Source organism: Telmatherina bonti (assembly GCF_933228915.1).
Source record: "Telmatherina bonti genome assembly, chromosome: 7".
Taxonomy (NCBI): Eukaryota; Metazoa; Chordata; class Actinopteri; order Atheriniformes; family Telmatherinidae; genus Telmatherina; species Telmatherina bonti.
This window is the reverse complement of record NC_136625.1, coordinates 15,220,250-15,234,865: the sequence shown is the minus strand read 5'-3', so window position 1 is coordinate 15,234,865 and position 14,616 is coordinate 15,220,250. Positions and strand designations below refer to the sequence as shown.

The window sequence follows — 14,616 nt, the reverse complement described above, 5'->3', positions numbered from 1 at the left end:
CCGTTAATAAAACAGAAATATTATCTGGCTTCTGACAACTTGGTGACAATAACCTCGTAGCCTCATACTGAATCGCTCTAACTAGGTAGCTCTTTCCGACTCCAGCTCCTCCAGATATAAACACGTGGAGGGGTTCTGGGTTTCTACCATTTACTTTGTCTAAACACCAGTTGCGGATTTTATAGAAGACCGAGAGCTGCTTCTCATTCAGAGATCTAATTAATTCTAGGCCCTCACTTCTACTCATTAGGTTATTAGTTTTTTCTAACTGACACGCCTGATCGTTCCTAAGAGCTAAATCTGGAATGTTGTCGATGGGCTCCTGACCTACTTCTACATCTTCCTCTGGTGCCTGTTCTTTTGCTTTAACTTCTTCTTTACATTCTAAACGCTCTAATTCCTGTTCAGGGCAGAGATTTGCCCAAGCATCTACTGGGCCTTCGTCATTTTCAAGCTTATTCTGCAATTCTTCTAATTCGTCTGAATCTTCTACCTCGAATTTATTCCTATTCTCATCGACGACAGATTTAACTGTGTGTTCTGATCCATCACTAAAGATCACGGAACCATTTTCATAAAACTGTTCGAACGTCGCGCAGTCAGCAGCTTTTAGATCGTCGTCTACGCGGTACGGAAGAAACAACTGTAACTGACTTTTGTAATATAATTCGGGGTTTTTTGTTTTTGAAAAGCGCGCATAACGAACTACAGCGGGTTTTGTTCGTGTTCGTTTAAGAATAAACCCTAACCCCCTTTGCAACTGTACCGCATCCTTTGACTTTTCATTTCCTCTCAAGACACGATATTCAGATACGAACGTCGCAATGCACATATCATTAAAAGTGCTATTATTAGGCCTACTTTTATAGCGATCTACGACACTAACCATCCACACGTCGTCTCCAGATAGTCCACTTTCTTGGATTAAACTAATCGGTTTGCTCATTTTAACTATTTTGTCCCCTGTTGGTATAAACTCTACTTTACGTGAATTCTCCTTTAAATGCATCCCGGTTAATCTATAAACTGCCTCCTGAGCAGACACGTCGCGACTGTTGAGATAAACGCTGCCAATTGTTTTCAGTGCATGTTGAGCATTCACGTTTCCATCTTTTGTCGCTTCTTTATGCGCTTTACTAAGTAACAGTCCTACCTCTTTTTCTGATTTACTGATGTATGAAATAATGTAAACTATAACGGCGTAGGCATCGGTTACATATTGAATATCTAAATTTGCATTCCAGCATTTTAAAAGAGACTTGTTGTATGGATTTATCCATGCCTCTTTAATGTCTCTTTTATAAATAATTTTGGTTTTACACATATTTAGTCGTTTGTAACAAATCTCAAATATTTGCTGATTAATATTTAGATGCTGGAACAACTCATCAAGACTATTAAAAGTCTCCTCTTTTACCGCTTTTTTCACTGCCTCCAGAGTTTTTAATGCCAAATCCTTATCTACCTTAAGCAGGTTATAATAGTACTCATTACCACATGTGCACCTTTTTACTTCATATTTTTTATCCGAATCAGAATCTGAATCAGAATCACTCATTTTATTTTCTTTTCGTTTCTTGCATTTATCACATGGATTTGGATTTAAATTAACATTAACAACAAATGTCCTACCTGACACTGGTCTGGGGAAATTAAAGCGACATTCAGTGCCACCTTTTTTACAACTTTTTGAATGTCTCTTTGAATGTTGCTGCACAGATGTGACCTTCTCCAATAATGTCTCATCCTGTGCTGGTAGCTCGCATGTTACGTACTTATCAATAAAAGCTACCACTTCTTCATCGGTGTTCGTATCAATTTTAGGCGCATTTTCAATCCAGAAAAGACAGTGCACATGAGGACTCCCGCGGCATTGAAACTCTACCCGATAAAAGTAATCAATAATTTTTCCTATTGGATTTGAAGGAGACATAAGGACCTCCTTCAGAAAACAATGCCAGCGGAAATCAAACATTCTGGCGGCAGTGACAGGATTACGGCGCAGCAGATCGCATCTATCAGTCCACTCCAAGTCTTCTAATGTTTGTGTTCGACCTTCCTGTTTTAAAATCGTTTTAAGAAGGTTTTGCCATCTCAGATCCGCGGAAGAGAATGAACAAAACCACGTGGGAATCCCAAGTTGCCGAACACAAGCCATCAGGTCTTTCTGTACTCCCTGCCAAAACGCTGGAGTCCCTCTAATAGGCTTAAGAAACCGGAAACCATCATCCACCTCTAACAACTGCTTCAGGGACTCCTCATTTTCTACAATCACCTCACCTCCTTTTCCTTTTCTTAATGCTATGCTAACCTTAGAAACAACCTGCTCTACTTCAGACATGTACTGAGCAAAGAAAATATACTCAATGTTCTGCGCAAACCTTCTATCAGCATGTAGAATTCTGTTGTTGAAGTAACGTGACAATGTCACATCATAAGCACGCCTTTCATGATACATATTACGACCACTAGGAAACAACACCGGGAAACACTTTGCTTCATTTTCATGATCCGACAACAACTTAACTGGGTTATTACCCTCAGCTGGGGCAACATTAACTATACTGTCAAAATACTGATCTAGAACTTCCTGACCAATATCTACAGGCATCAGACACGTGTCTGAAAACATGCAATGTTGCTGCCGATCATGCAGCATGTCCTCATTGTCAGCATCATCTGCAGCACTCTCAACTACTTCCTTCTTTTCCTTTTCTTCATCCTCAAGATGGTCTAAGCTAGACAACTCATTCACCCATTCCTCATTAAAATCTATGTCTTTATAAAACTTATTTGATTGCTTTAAAACCCGTAAAGCTTGCCGAATGTGCATGGTATCTACAAACTCATACTCATAATGGCCTTTATAAGTTAACTTACGTTTTAATTTTACTGCCAATAAAGAGCCCTCCATATTTGAGCGGGGCAACAAATTTGATGTTTGAACTACGTTTGATGGAACGCAGGTTACTGGTCCATGAACTCCATTTTGACCACCTTTGGGCAATGCGAGCATTTTCATGAATGGAATATTTAAAGCAATCAAATGTTGTTCCAACCTATTCAAACAGGATAATTCTGGGGGAACTGGATCTACTGCCAACCTATTTGTTACACTTTCAGCAGGCATTTTGCCATTTGAAATTTTATGATGACAAGTGTAACAAATCCAAAGATGTCCTCTACTTGAAGTCAGTATCTGACATGGCTCAACACAATCCTCACTACATTCATGTAAATAGTCAGTTCTAATGCACCTATCTGCTAAAGAAGCTATTATCTCAGTCTTGTTATAGGCAGCCCTCCTACAACTCAACACCTGATGAGGAAACAACAGCCTGAAACAGACACAACAGACATACTCTGGACCATGTTCAACTTTGTTTAAAAACCTCTCTGTGAAGAACTCAATATCCTGTGTTTTATCTTTAATTTCTTGCCTCTTTAATTTGACTATTCTCTTAACAGTTTCTCTGTGACGCACATCCTTTGCATATTTTATTTTGCTCTGGTCCTTCACGATTTGTCGGTGACGCGCATCCTTCGCATATTTTATTTTGCTCTGGTCCTTCACGATTTGTCGGTGACGCGCATCCTTCGCATATTTTATTTTGCTCTGGTCCTTCACGATTTGTCGGTGACGCGCATCCTTCGCATATTTTATTTTGCTCTGGTCCTTCACGATTTGTCGGTGACGCACATCCTTTGCATATTTTATTTTGCTCTGGTCCTTCACGATTTGTCGGTGACGCGCATCCTTTGCATATCTTATTTTGCTTCTGTCTTTAACATTTTGCTGGTAACGCACATCCTTTGCATATCTTATTTTGCTTTGGTAATTCACGTTTTGTCGGTGACAAGCATCATTTGAATATTTTCTTTTCTTTTGGTCCTTCACGTTTTGCCGGTGATGTGCATCTACAGCATATTTTGTTTTCTTTATATTCCTAATTTGGGTTCTTCTCATTACATTCTTATATTTTGACATATACAAACTTCTGTCGTGCTCCACGTCCTTTTTGGAAGCATTTGTGTCACTTTTGGATGAAGCATCTCTACTTAAACCTTTGCCTGACAATCTAGTACAGTACGCTTCTGAACAATCTATTTTACAGAACCCATAACAACGTTCTAGTTCGGGTTCTTTAACGCAAACTACAGTCTCATAATGACTCCCCAGGCAGTTTTCTAAATAAATGGATTTTTCTGACACACTGCTATTGCATCCATACTTTAACCAACGACCATCTAAAAAGGTGAAGATATTAATACCCAATAAATCTGCTGTCGCTTGGATTTCTAATTCTGTGGCCCAGGTGCTAACATATTTCATTTTTGATTTGTCTATGTAATCTGCCACAGAGGAATAACCTTCTCTTAGACTAGTTCTATATTGGTAGTCATTTTTTATTAAATGTTTAACAACCGCTCTCCTAATTTTGATGTGATGCTTTTGTGTGCCACTCACTGCCTGAGAAACGGCCCTAAAGTAGCAGCTACCGTCAGCAACTATGTCCCTATTTTGGCACGGAACGCCTAACACGCCGACACGACTAGACGCAGCACTATTTACACTTTCAAACTCTATTTTTAATTTGGTACACAAGCTTTGGCAAGTACTTCCACAGAGAGGGTTAAACATAAGCTGTCCATGTTCTTCACTGACTAACTCTACATCTGAACTAACCTGCTGACTTAAGAAAACCTGTTCCTCAACAGCAAACTCTTCATCTGAAACATGATGACGTTTCTTTGCCACATGTTCAGATGGGCCGGAAAGGTCCGTTTCATCCCAATCTGCTGATACCTGACGTTTTACTCCTCGCTGACTGTCATCATCAGAATCACAACCAAATAAGCTACTCGGCACATCGTCAACACACTCCCTGCTAACATCAACACCATTTATCTCAAAAGGCTTGCTACGACCACCTAACATCACTGCCAAACGACTGAAGTGATTAAACACTTCCCTAATGGAACCAAAGTACAAAACAACACTGGTACCACTGACGTCCAACATACCGGTAGCACTACGTGAATGAGAGTCTACCACGGCATACCTACCACCAGCAGAAATGACAGCACATGTATTTGAACACAAGGTCAAAAGACATGTCTGGTACTGAGATAACATCCTTTCCAGCCCGTTTTCTAAAGTCACATATGCTCCACACTCGATAAACTCTCCCTCAGTCACAGTGACATCCCCACTCAGAGTATCGGGGAACTCAAACTTAAAGTTCTGCCAGTACAAAACTCTCTGTCTCGGCAACTCTGGGACCATCAAAAAGTTTTCCCCTGAAGGGATTATACCACGGTCCTTTAGATCAGTATAGAGGTCATCTCCTAACCACAGAGCTAAATCTAAATCTTCTGTCCTCCAATACAACACACTAGACACCATATGTCTGGCTAAACTGACCAAAGCTATCGCCATGCACTGAACTCCTGGATTCCTAAACTGACCGTGCCCCTGGTGAAATGAACCCCGAACAACATCAACATTAGCCATACTCACCTCACTTACCTCCACAGTAGCTTCCTCATCTTCATCAGTAGAAGACAACACACCCTGGCTCTGTGATGTCTCAACCTAAGCAAGGAAATCAACAAGCAATGGGCTCAAAACACTGTCATGTGTAATCATAAAATATTTGATGGTAGTCTTTAAGAACAATATTTCTTACCGTCTTCACCTCCACAGTGGTCTCGGACTCCGACGACGACCCCCGGCTGGATGAAGTGTCGGTCTAAAGAGAAACCAAAACAAGTGTATTTTACTATACATCTACCCAAAATAGAAATAAATAAAATACATGAGAAATCCCCCCCCCCCCCCCCCCCATACAATACAGAAATATGAACATAGACACACATTTATAATTTAAAAAGACCTTTAAACACAAAATAACATTTCTTACCTTCTTCGACTCCACAGTAGCCTTGGAGTCAGACGACATCCCTCGGCTGGATGTCGTCTCGGTCTGGGGATTAAAAAAAAAAAACAAAAAAACAACAACTTTATTTTACTACATCGTCACAGGAAAAAGATTCAATACAAAAATTTTCATTGCCAAATCTCCTTACCCTTCGCTTGTCCGGGCGAGTCCTCTTGGACTGGTGTTTCACACGCCGCCTCTGTCCAAAACACAAAGATTTGCACACCGTGAATTTGATATGGACACTGAACACATTCAGCATTATAGAAGTCTATCGTTAATCAATGACTCTTTCAGAACAAAACATTTTATGACAACCCATAAACATGTTTGTCTTTATGCACTTTACCTTTGGTGGTGAAACACCAGCGAAGACAGCAGGAGATGTCAGATTTGATGGTGAAACCTTCTCCATCTCCTCCAACATCTCACTGCTGAACAGCACAGGATTCAGGGGGATGCCAGCAAGCTAGAAATACAAAAACAGAAACATAAGCAGTGACTTTTATTGCTTTTCCAATTGGAGCAAACATTTCTTCAAACGTCTTTCTGTACAATTATCACACTGACCTCCCGCTGAACTGCACTGCATTTTCCAGAGGACTGAAAAAAAGGAAAAAAAGAAAAAAAAAGAAAATTAAAAAATAAACACGGATAATTTTTGTCTGTGGAACAGTGACAACAATGAAAACCTTAGAGCTGTGACATTTCCTGCCATATTATTACCTTGCCGCCCGGACGAACAGCAATCCACTCCTCGGGGCCTGGACTCCGACGGACACGCACCTCTCCCTTCACAACCACACGGGGAGTGAAGCGAGGAGGTGGTGACGGACGACACACCGGGGGGGCTGGTGGCACGGTCTCCAGTTGCTTCAATAAAAAATGAAGACATAATAATTATAAACAATATAGCTTTTTACATACTTGGTCAGCAGCCAAAATCACATCCAGCTGAATGTTTGTAAGGTAAAAAGTGTTTTAAATGAAAAAGGGCAAACCAGGTAAGCGACGTCGAACAGCAACTCTGCAAAGCGCACCATCCCGACGTCATCACTCAGGTGCACCTAGTACGACGACATGAATGAAATGTTAAGTTTCTCCACAACATCTCTCACTAAATACACACAGCTCTATTCAAACAGTTTTTCATCTCTGGATCAGAAGGTCCTGGATTCCATCCCAGCCACTGACTTGAGCATGAGTGCATCAAACTTCATCAAGACAAAAGATTTACTTACACCATCATGACTCCACATGCTGAGGCAACGTCGGGGGAAGTAATCCACGAGGTGGTAGTACTTCACAGCTTTCAAAGAAAAACACATAGCACAGCTCTTTATGCTTGCAAAACAACACAATTACATACATCTATATACCACGATGCTGAAGGAAAATACAATCACGACACATGTCTGATGTCTTCTTTGATAAACATGCAACAGCACAAGTACATATTTTAACGTACCCATGCGGGTTGCCACGCGGTGAAACTCCTGACGGTAGAGCTCTTGCAGGGATTCCTCGACAGTCAGCCTCGGGGGAAAGTCCAGCACACACACCTGTAGAGAAACAACTCATCAACATCTCTCGTTTTCTGATCTTTTCTTGAACAGTCAGAAGGCTATCAATTTACACATTTTTCTGTCAACTTTTATCGGATGAAATTCTGTTCACACTACTGAGTTTAAACATACTGCAAAAACACTTTTAGTCATTTAGGAAAACAGACTTCTCAAAGACTGCTCTTACATATGCAGTATCAAAACATTAAAAACAAAAATATGCATTTTACATAAGTGTTTGAGCTGTATTCAGAGAAAACAGCTTTTACATGTAAAATACAAGGGAGAAGCTAATCATGCCTGCCACAAAGACTGTAATTTCAGGGTGTGCTTACCTTAGGCCAGCGACTGCAGACGGCGGCCAGGTACCTCTCAAAGTCTGCAGCCACGTGACCGATGGTGTGCTTGGAAGTCAAGTCATTGCTCGGAGCTAAAACGCACACCAAGTCGGGTGTCAGAGGGACTACTGCGTTAATCACCTCTGTCCTCAACTCTCGGGCGCCAGCTCCGGGCGTTGACATGAACCCCCACGCCAGACGCTCCCCGTCGACCTGCACGATGCCATCTAAAATAAAATCAAAGACGGTTTCGACTGTAATTGTTTTTATCTGTAAAACATTTTTATAAAACACATCAATACAGCACAAATGAATACTTTATTGAACATACAAAATAGTGATGTAAATACCTGCAAGGCTTCGAAGATGGGAGTCACCAATGGCTAAGACCACCTGAATGAGAAGATTTTTGTATTTATTTCAACATGTACTGTTCACTTGGGTAACTATTATGTTAGTCTATTTCAAACACAACATTACCTTCTTGCCATGGGACTCCTGCGGGAGGACCAGTTTGTGCTGCCGCCCGGTGAACACCGACGTCTCCCACTTCTCCACCTGATGTCGGTGCCCAGTTCCGTGCGCTACAGACATACAGAGAAAATAGATCAATAACAGAATAACAACTAACTAAAGATACATAAAATGCCTGGATAAGAACTTTATTAGGCAGGCAATTGTTGTGCCGGGGTTGTGCCATACAGTAAAAACTATTAAAATATACAAAGATAAAAAATATATGAATATAAAGTATAAAAATATATGAAATATGAATACAGGCAGATAAGGTGCGAATAAGAGATACATACGCGCACAGTGGACCTCGGGAGGCTGAGGAGAGGCCTCGATCGTCAGTCTGTTGGCTGCCCTCCTCATGGCTGCCTGGCATCTCCGGAAGTTCTTCTTTCTCGGCATCTCTGCAAAAAAAAAAAAAAAAAAAGAAACCACAACACACACTCACTCGCACACACACAAACACCCCCAACAGAGAGACAGGCGCTCACACAAACAGTCTTACACAAATGCTGTATAAAAAGAGAAAATAGGTTAGACAAAATACAGAAAAATAAGCATAAAGAAAACAACAGAATGATACTGGTATAACACAAACATTTGCAAGCCATCATCAATTGCAATGAAGACAACATATTTCTGCTTCTACCAAATAAAACTCCACAAGACTAAACAGAAGGTAAATCACACACAATTATGGAAGAGTGACACATTCATAATTAATTTTTATTGCCTCTATGTCATGTGTTGGATAACATGCAGTCATCCAACCATTAACTTGTGTGTTCCACCCTCATAGATTTAAGTATAACTACTATCTGGCAAAAATATTTTACTAGAAAATTTAGGTTTAAAAGTTGATTTGAACATGATGATAAATCTAAAAACAAAACAAAAACAGAAATAAAACATGAAAAAATGTTCAAAAGGAGTGGGTAGAAGCATAAGCTTATAATGAAACCTGTCCCAGTCATAAAGAAATGTAACAAAAACAGCAGTAGCAGAAACACAACAGCAGCAACCACCCATCAGTGATACCTGTACAATGATATCCTCACTATCTCATAATCTATAAGAATACAAGAATCAACTACAGTGATGAAGAAACAACAACTGGTCAAGCCAGCCTACACTTTATTTTAAGTGCGCGTTCACTTTCAACTTTATGGTAAAGCCAACTTCTACCAACGATTACTTCGGATTTCAAAATAAAGCATCTCTTTTTTTCTTATTTAATCCTTGTCTAGCAGCTTTTTTTTTTTTTTTTTTTTAACAGAGCAATAGCACACAGTTTTGTTAAAGTGATATGATAATAATGATAAAAACTAAATAAAAAATTTGTTGCTCAACACGTGAAAAGTGCAATAAAATGAATATATTCAATAGTTTGTCCACCAAACCTGTACAGTTGGACTTAGTACCTCATATACTACTTGCATAAACACTATGACTTACTTCTCCAGTAATCAGTTAATAAAATCTCATACACGTGAATAATCAGACCTTTTTGGATGATTTTCAAATGTAATAAAATTAATTTCTTCAATAGTAACTTTTTCAATAGTTAGTCCACCAAACCCATATGGTTGGACTCAGTACCCTATGTACTGCTTGCACAAAAACAATGAAGTATTTTTACTTTTCCTGTAATCTATTGATTAAATGTCTTACACATAATTGATTGACCTTTTGGGATGATTTTGAAGTGTAATAAAATTAATTTCTTCAATAGTTAGTCCACCAAACCCATATGGTTGGACTCAGTACCCTTTGTACTGCTTGCACAAAAACAATGAAGTATTTTTACTGTATACTTTTCCTGTAATCTATTGATTAAATGTCTTACACATAATTGATGAAAGACCTTTTGGGATGATTTTGAAGTGTAATAAAATTAATTTCTTCAATAGTTAGTCTACCAAACTGTACAGTTCTAAATACCTCATTTGCTTCTTGTACAGAAACTATGCAATACTTTTACTGTGTGCTTTTCCTGTAATCAATTCATAAAATCCCATACACGTGAATAATCAAAGACTTTTTTGGATGATTTTCAAATGTAATAAAATTAATTTTTTCAATAGTTAGTCCACCAAACCTGTACAGTTGGACTCAGTACTTTATGTACTACTTGCACAAAAACAATTAAATACTTTTATTGTGTACTTTACCTGTAATGCATTCAGAAAGTTCCTTACACATGGAAATAAAATGCATTATCAGCTAACTTTGAAGTATGATATAATTCATTTGTTGAATAGTTAGTACACCAAACCTGTACTGTAAGTACTTCATAGTTTCTGTACAAGTAATATATGAGGTACTGGGTCCAACTGTATGGGTTTGGCGGACTAACTATTAAGGAAATTAATTTTAATCCACTTCAAAGTCATCCAAAAAGGTATTTCATTTTACGTGTTTGACACTTTATAAATGAATAACAGGAAAAGTACACAGTAGAAGTACTTCATAGTTTCTGTGCAAGTAGTATATGAGGTACTGAGTCCAACTGTATGGGTTTAGCGGACTTGAAATGATGATAATGAAACCTGCCCCCAGTGATAAAAAAAATAGCACAACAAAATACAACAACAGCAGCAGCAGTAGCAGCAACACAAAAACAACCACCCAGTATATCAGTGACACCTGTACAATATCCTCAATATCTCATAATCTATAAGAATACAACAATCAACTACAGTAATGGAGCAATGCAGCAAGACCAACAACAATAGCAACAATTATATCAATAATAACAGAACTACTCAGTTTATATAATACGTCTGTATTCTATACTATTTCTGCCTTGCTCAGTTATCATTTCTGGACATTTGATAAGTGTGGTTTTGTAATTGTTACCCCACACCTCCACACAGTACTGTAACTACAGTACTATCAGTTACCAAAACAGAGTGTAAAGCGACTGGTAATCCAGAATCAGCCTAATACTCATGACTGCCTCTTTCATGTCATATTTAACACTACTGTTACCAGCAAAATATCTGGATATGTCATTTTCTTTGTCCCACTCTTTCTAAGTTGATTTAATATTCCTCAAATGTTTTTTTTTTTAGATCATTTTTAGTCTTATTTAGCTTTTTTCTGTAATACAATTTCTTAGTATATTAATTATTATTCTTATATATCAATTAATATATCAATTAAATTGTTAACTTAAATTTATTTTCAGATTCTTCAGAACTTAATCTAAAAACATCCCAACTTTATAGCGTTGTCTCACTAAATCTTCAGTAAAATAAAGCCATTTTCACAGAAAAACTAAATAAAATGCTCAGCAAATTTAGAGCTAGGAGCACAAATATCTCCATTCATGTGCAGTAAAACTTATGCCTAATCATCTCCTAAGCTAAAATAGCTTAGCTTAGATATCCATGTAAGAGAGGCATTTAGTTAATAAAAACACGGTTCGCTGTTAAGACATATTTTTTTGAGCTCACGTTAAAAAAAACAAAACAATACAAACAAAAAAAACCCCCAAAAACATCGAACTATAATTTCAATGCAGAGGGATAAACAGGTTACAGGCTACACGAAGCTAAGCTCCACTTAAGCTAAGCGAAGCTAAGCTAAGCTAAGTAAGCCAACACGGTGGAAAAACATCTAATTGATCAAAATGAAAATGATAAACTTACCAGTCGAAGACACGAAGGCTTTATAAGAAGTTCTCGCGGTTGAAAAGCTCGAAAATCTCTGGATGAAGTGACAATAATCCACCAATATTCAGACAGGCTCTCAACGAGACGTGCGGTCAGGTCAGAAGCTCGATCTGAAAGACCGGAGAAGCTTCTGGAAGCTTCTAGAAAACAAGATGTCCGACCGGGACACATCAAAGGAGCAGACGTGCACCTGCAGTTTGCAGCGCAGCAGCAGCTCTGACGAACGTTTTTTTTTTTTTTTCAATAAACTTTATTGAACAAAGCCAGTTTTACAAAACGAATTTTCTATTGAATATCAACTACATTTAGGAGTTATTCGCTGAATCGTGGTTTTTGTTTTTATAATGACTGTGGGGATGCTGCTAGTTTTATGAATGACAGCCCTGTTGTGTCAATAAACAAATAAATAACACAAAAAGTCTCTCTTCCATATAAGGAAAACAGGAGAGTGAAGGCTTTTTTTTTTTTTTTTTTTATACACAAAAGCCTGCATGATTTTGTGACGCAGCATTGAAGCACTTCTCCGCAGCTCCACGGTAAAATTATCCGGATGTGAGAAAGCTGAGACGAGAAAAAGGTGGATTGGAACACAAAGATGAGGATGACAGCTGGAAAAAGCACTTCTTGTGGATGTGCCAGTGAAAGACAAACCACTGTGGTACAAGACAGAGAACACCTCGTTGTCATGTTGAAGACGGAGGGGATTAAGGTGATGACACCTTGGACATGGATGAATAAAGGAAAATAAATAAACAAATAAAATGGAAAAAAATACAGTATATTTTGTATTCAGTGACCCATAAATGTCCACATGTACATACATACATACACACACACACACACACACACACACATTATATATATATATATATATATATATATATATATATATATATATATATATATATATATATATATATATATATATATATGTATGTGTGTGTGTGTGTATATATATATTTTATTATTTTTTAGGTGGGGCTTTGTCAAATCTATCTATTGTTGAAGACAAACAATAATTATAGCAATAAAAAAAAATCTACTTTAAAAGTTATGTATTTCACAAATACTTTATTATATCATAAAATGACAACAATGACAAATACCAGAAATTCATAATTTAGCTCAAAGGAAAATTTTGTTTTATAATGACAGGATTGTATTTAACATCTTATTTAATACAAATATTTTTGTAAAAAAAAAAAAGACATTAATTAGCTCATAATATATTTTGAAATATAAACAGTGGTAAAACAAATCTACACATAAATATTTGTCACAAGCCTTAATAAGACAATAGGCATGAGAAGTGCTTTTGGTGTCGGCTACAGAAAGTAAACACCAGCATACCTTTCCCTAAAAAATCTAACCTCACTCAAACTTTTGACAGGACTTTTGCAACAATCTACATTCAGTAATAATTCTTTGACTACTAAATAATGAACACTAGAACCTGATGAATGAACTGATTTCATATTTGGTTTTCTCCAAGAACAAAAGATCAAATAAAACTGGTAGAAGAATTTAGTTTTCCTCTCCTTATTTAAGGCAAATCTCTCAATAATCCTCCTATTAAAGTCTGAATGTCCCCCACAAGCTTATTCTCCATGAAGAGCATGGCATGGCGTTGAGGCGATCCTGTGTCATGGAGTTTCTCACAGTCGAGTAGAAAAGCATTTCTCAGATTCAGCAGTTGTTATGGTGTTGACATAATGATCTGGAGAAGGCTGTGACTCATCTGAAGGTTGTTCTTTATGAGAAACTGCTACAGAGGCACTTCTGCACCACAACCTTTAACTTCACTGTTCTTGTAGAAGAGGGACAGTTCTGCCTTGGCCTTGTCCAACATGGGACATGCCTTAACAGTCGTGTTTAGCTGCTCCTCAGCGTGCACCAGGATGGTATCACAGACCTGAAGCAAACATCAAAAGTTTTCAATTATAAGAAAGTCAGACCTTAGCAATTCTATTGATAAGGGGTGTCAATAATTCTGTACCAGATCTTCAGTATTGTTCTAGCATCATGTGACCAAAGTAAGAATATAAACTACATGGATTTGACTGAAAATATGACTGACCTCTGTAGCCAGCCTCTGTTGTTCTCCTGGTCCCAGCATCCTGTCTCTTCACCGGCTGTCCAGCAGTGCTGTCCTCACAGAGAGACGGGACTGACATCCTGGTCCAAACAACATAATAACATAATGAAGGTTTTTATGCACTAAAAACATTCATGAAACACCATAATAATCTATATTCTACCGATCACTTGACCTGTTTAGGTCACAGTCTGGATTAAGAAAAGGTTTATCATGAAACATAAAAGAATCTTTCTTTAAATACCAAAAGAATGAAATGCGATGTGCTTCATAAGAATAATTTGCTGTGATGTCAAGTCAATAAACTTATGGCTTTTACAGTCTTAAATGAGTGACTGCTCTATTTAACAATAACTTTCTGAGTAAACAATAAATTATAATTTATATAAATATAAATATTTACCTGATGTTGAGCATGTTGTCTTTGAACCTCTGAAAAAGAGTTTTAATCCAGACAGGGTTGATGTTTAATTTCTGAAACTGGTT

General features: G+C 37.8%; 1 protein-coding gene and 1 long non-coding RNA gene across 2 annotated transcripts in view; both read right to left on the bottom strand.

Annotated features, from left to right (window-relative positions):
- Positions 1-5,598, bottom strand: part of LOC306758712 — a 63,921-nt gene extending 58,323 nt beyond the window's left edge. The window contains exon 1 of the long non-coding RNA XR_013771391.1: positions 5,522-5,598. This is a non-coding gene — a long non-coding RNA (uncharacterized lncRNA). The remainder of the gene's footprint in view (positions 1-5,521) is intronic.
- A 38-nt stretch (positions 5,599-5,636) lies between these two features.
- The window catches only part of LOC306758430 (uncharacterized protein), a gene marked incomplete at both ends in the record, with an annotated part of 72,700 nt that continues 63,720 nt past the window's right edge, over positions 5,637-14,616 (bottom strand). The window contains 12 exons of the mRNA XM_079243758.1: positions 5,637-5,753; positions 5,925-5,987; positions 6,091-6,141; positions 6,292-6,411; positions 6,513-6,545; positions 6,658-6,815; positions 7,411-7,504; positions 7,843-8,072; positions 8,196-8,238; positions 8,326-8,429; positions 8,655-8,762; positions 13,821-13,947. Coding sequence (XP_079099884.1) covers positions 5,637-5,753; positions 5,925-5,987; positions 6,091-6,141; positions 6,292-6,411; positions 6,513-6,545; positions 6,658-6,815; positions 7,411-7,504; positions 7,843-8,072; positions 8,196-8,238; positions 8,326-8,429; positions 8,655-8,762; positions 13,821-13,947 — 1,248 coding nt within the window. The remainder of the gene's footprint in view (positions 5,754-5,924; positions 5,988-6,090; positions 6,142-6,291; positions 6,412-6,512; positions 6,546-6,657; positions 6,816-7,410; positions 7,505-7,842; positions 8,073-8,195; positions 8,239-8,325; positions 8,430-8,654; positions 8,763-13,820; positions 13,948-14,616) is intronic.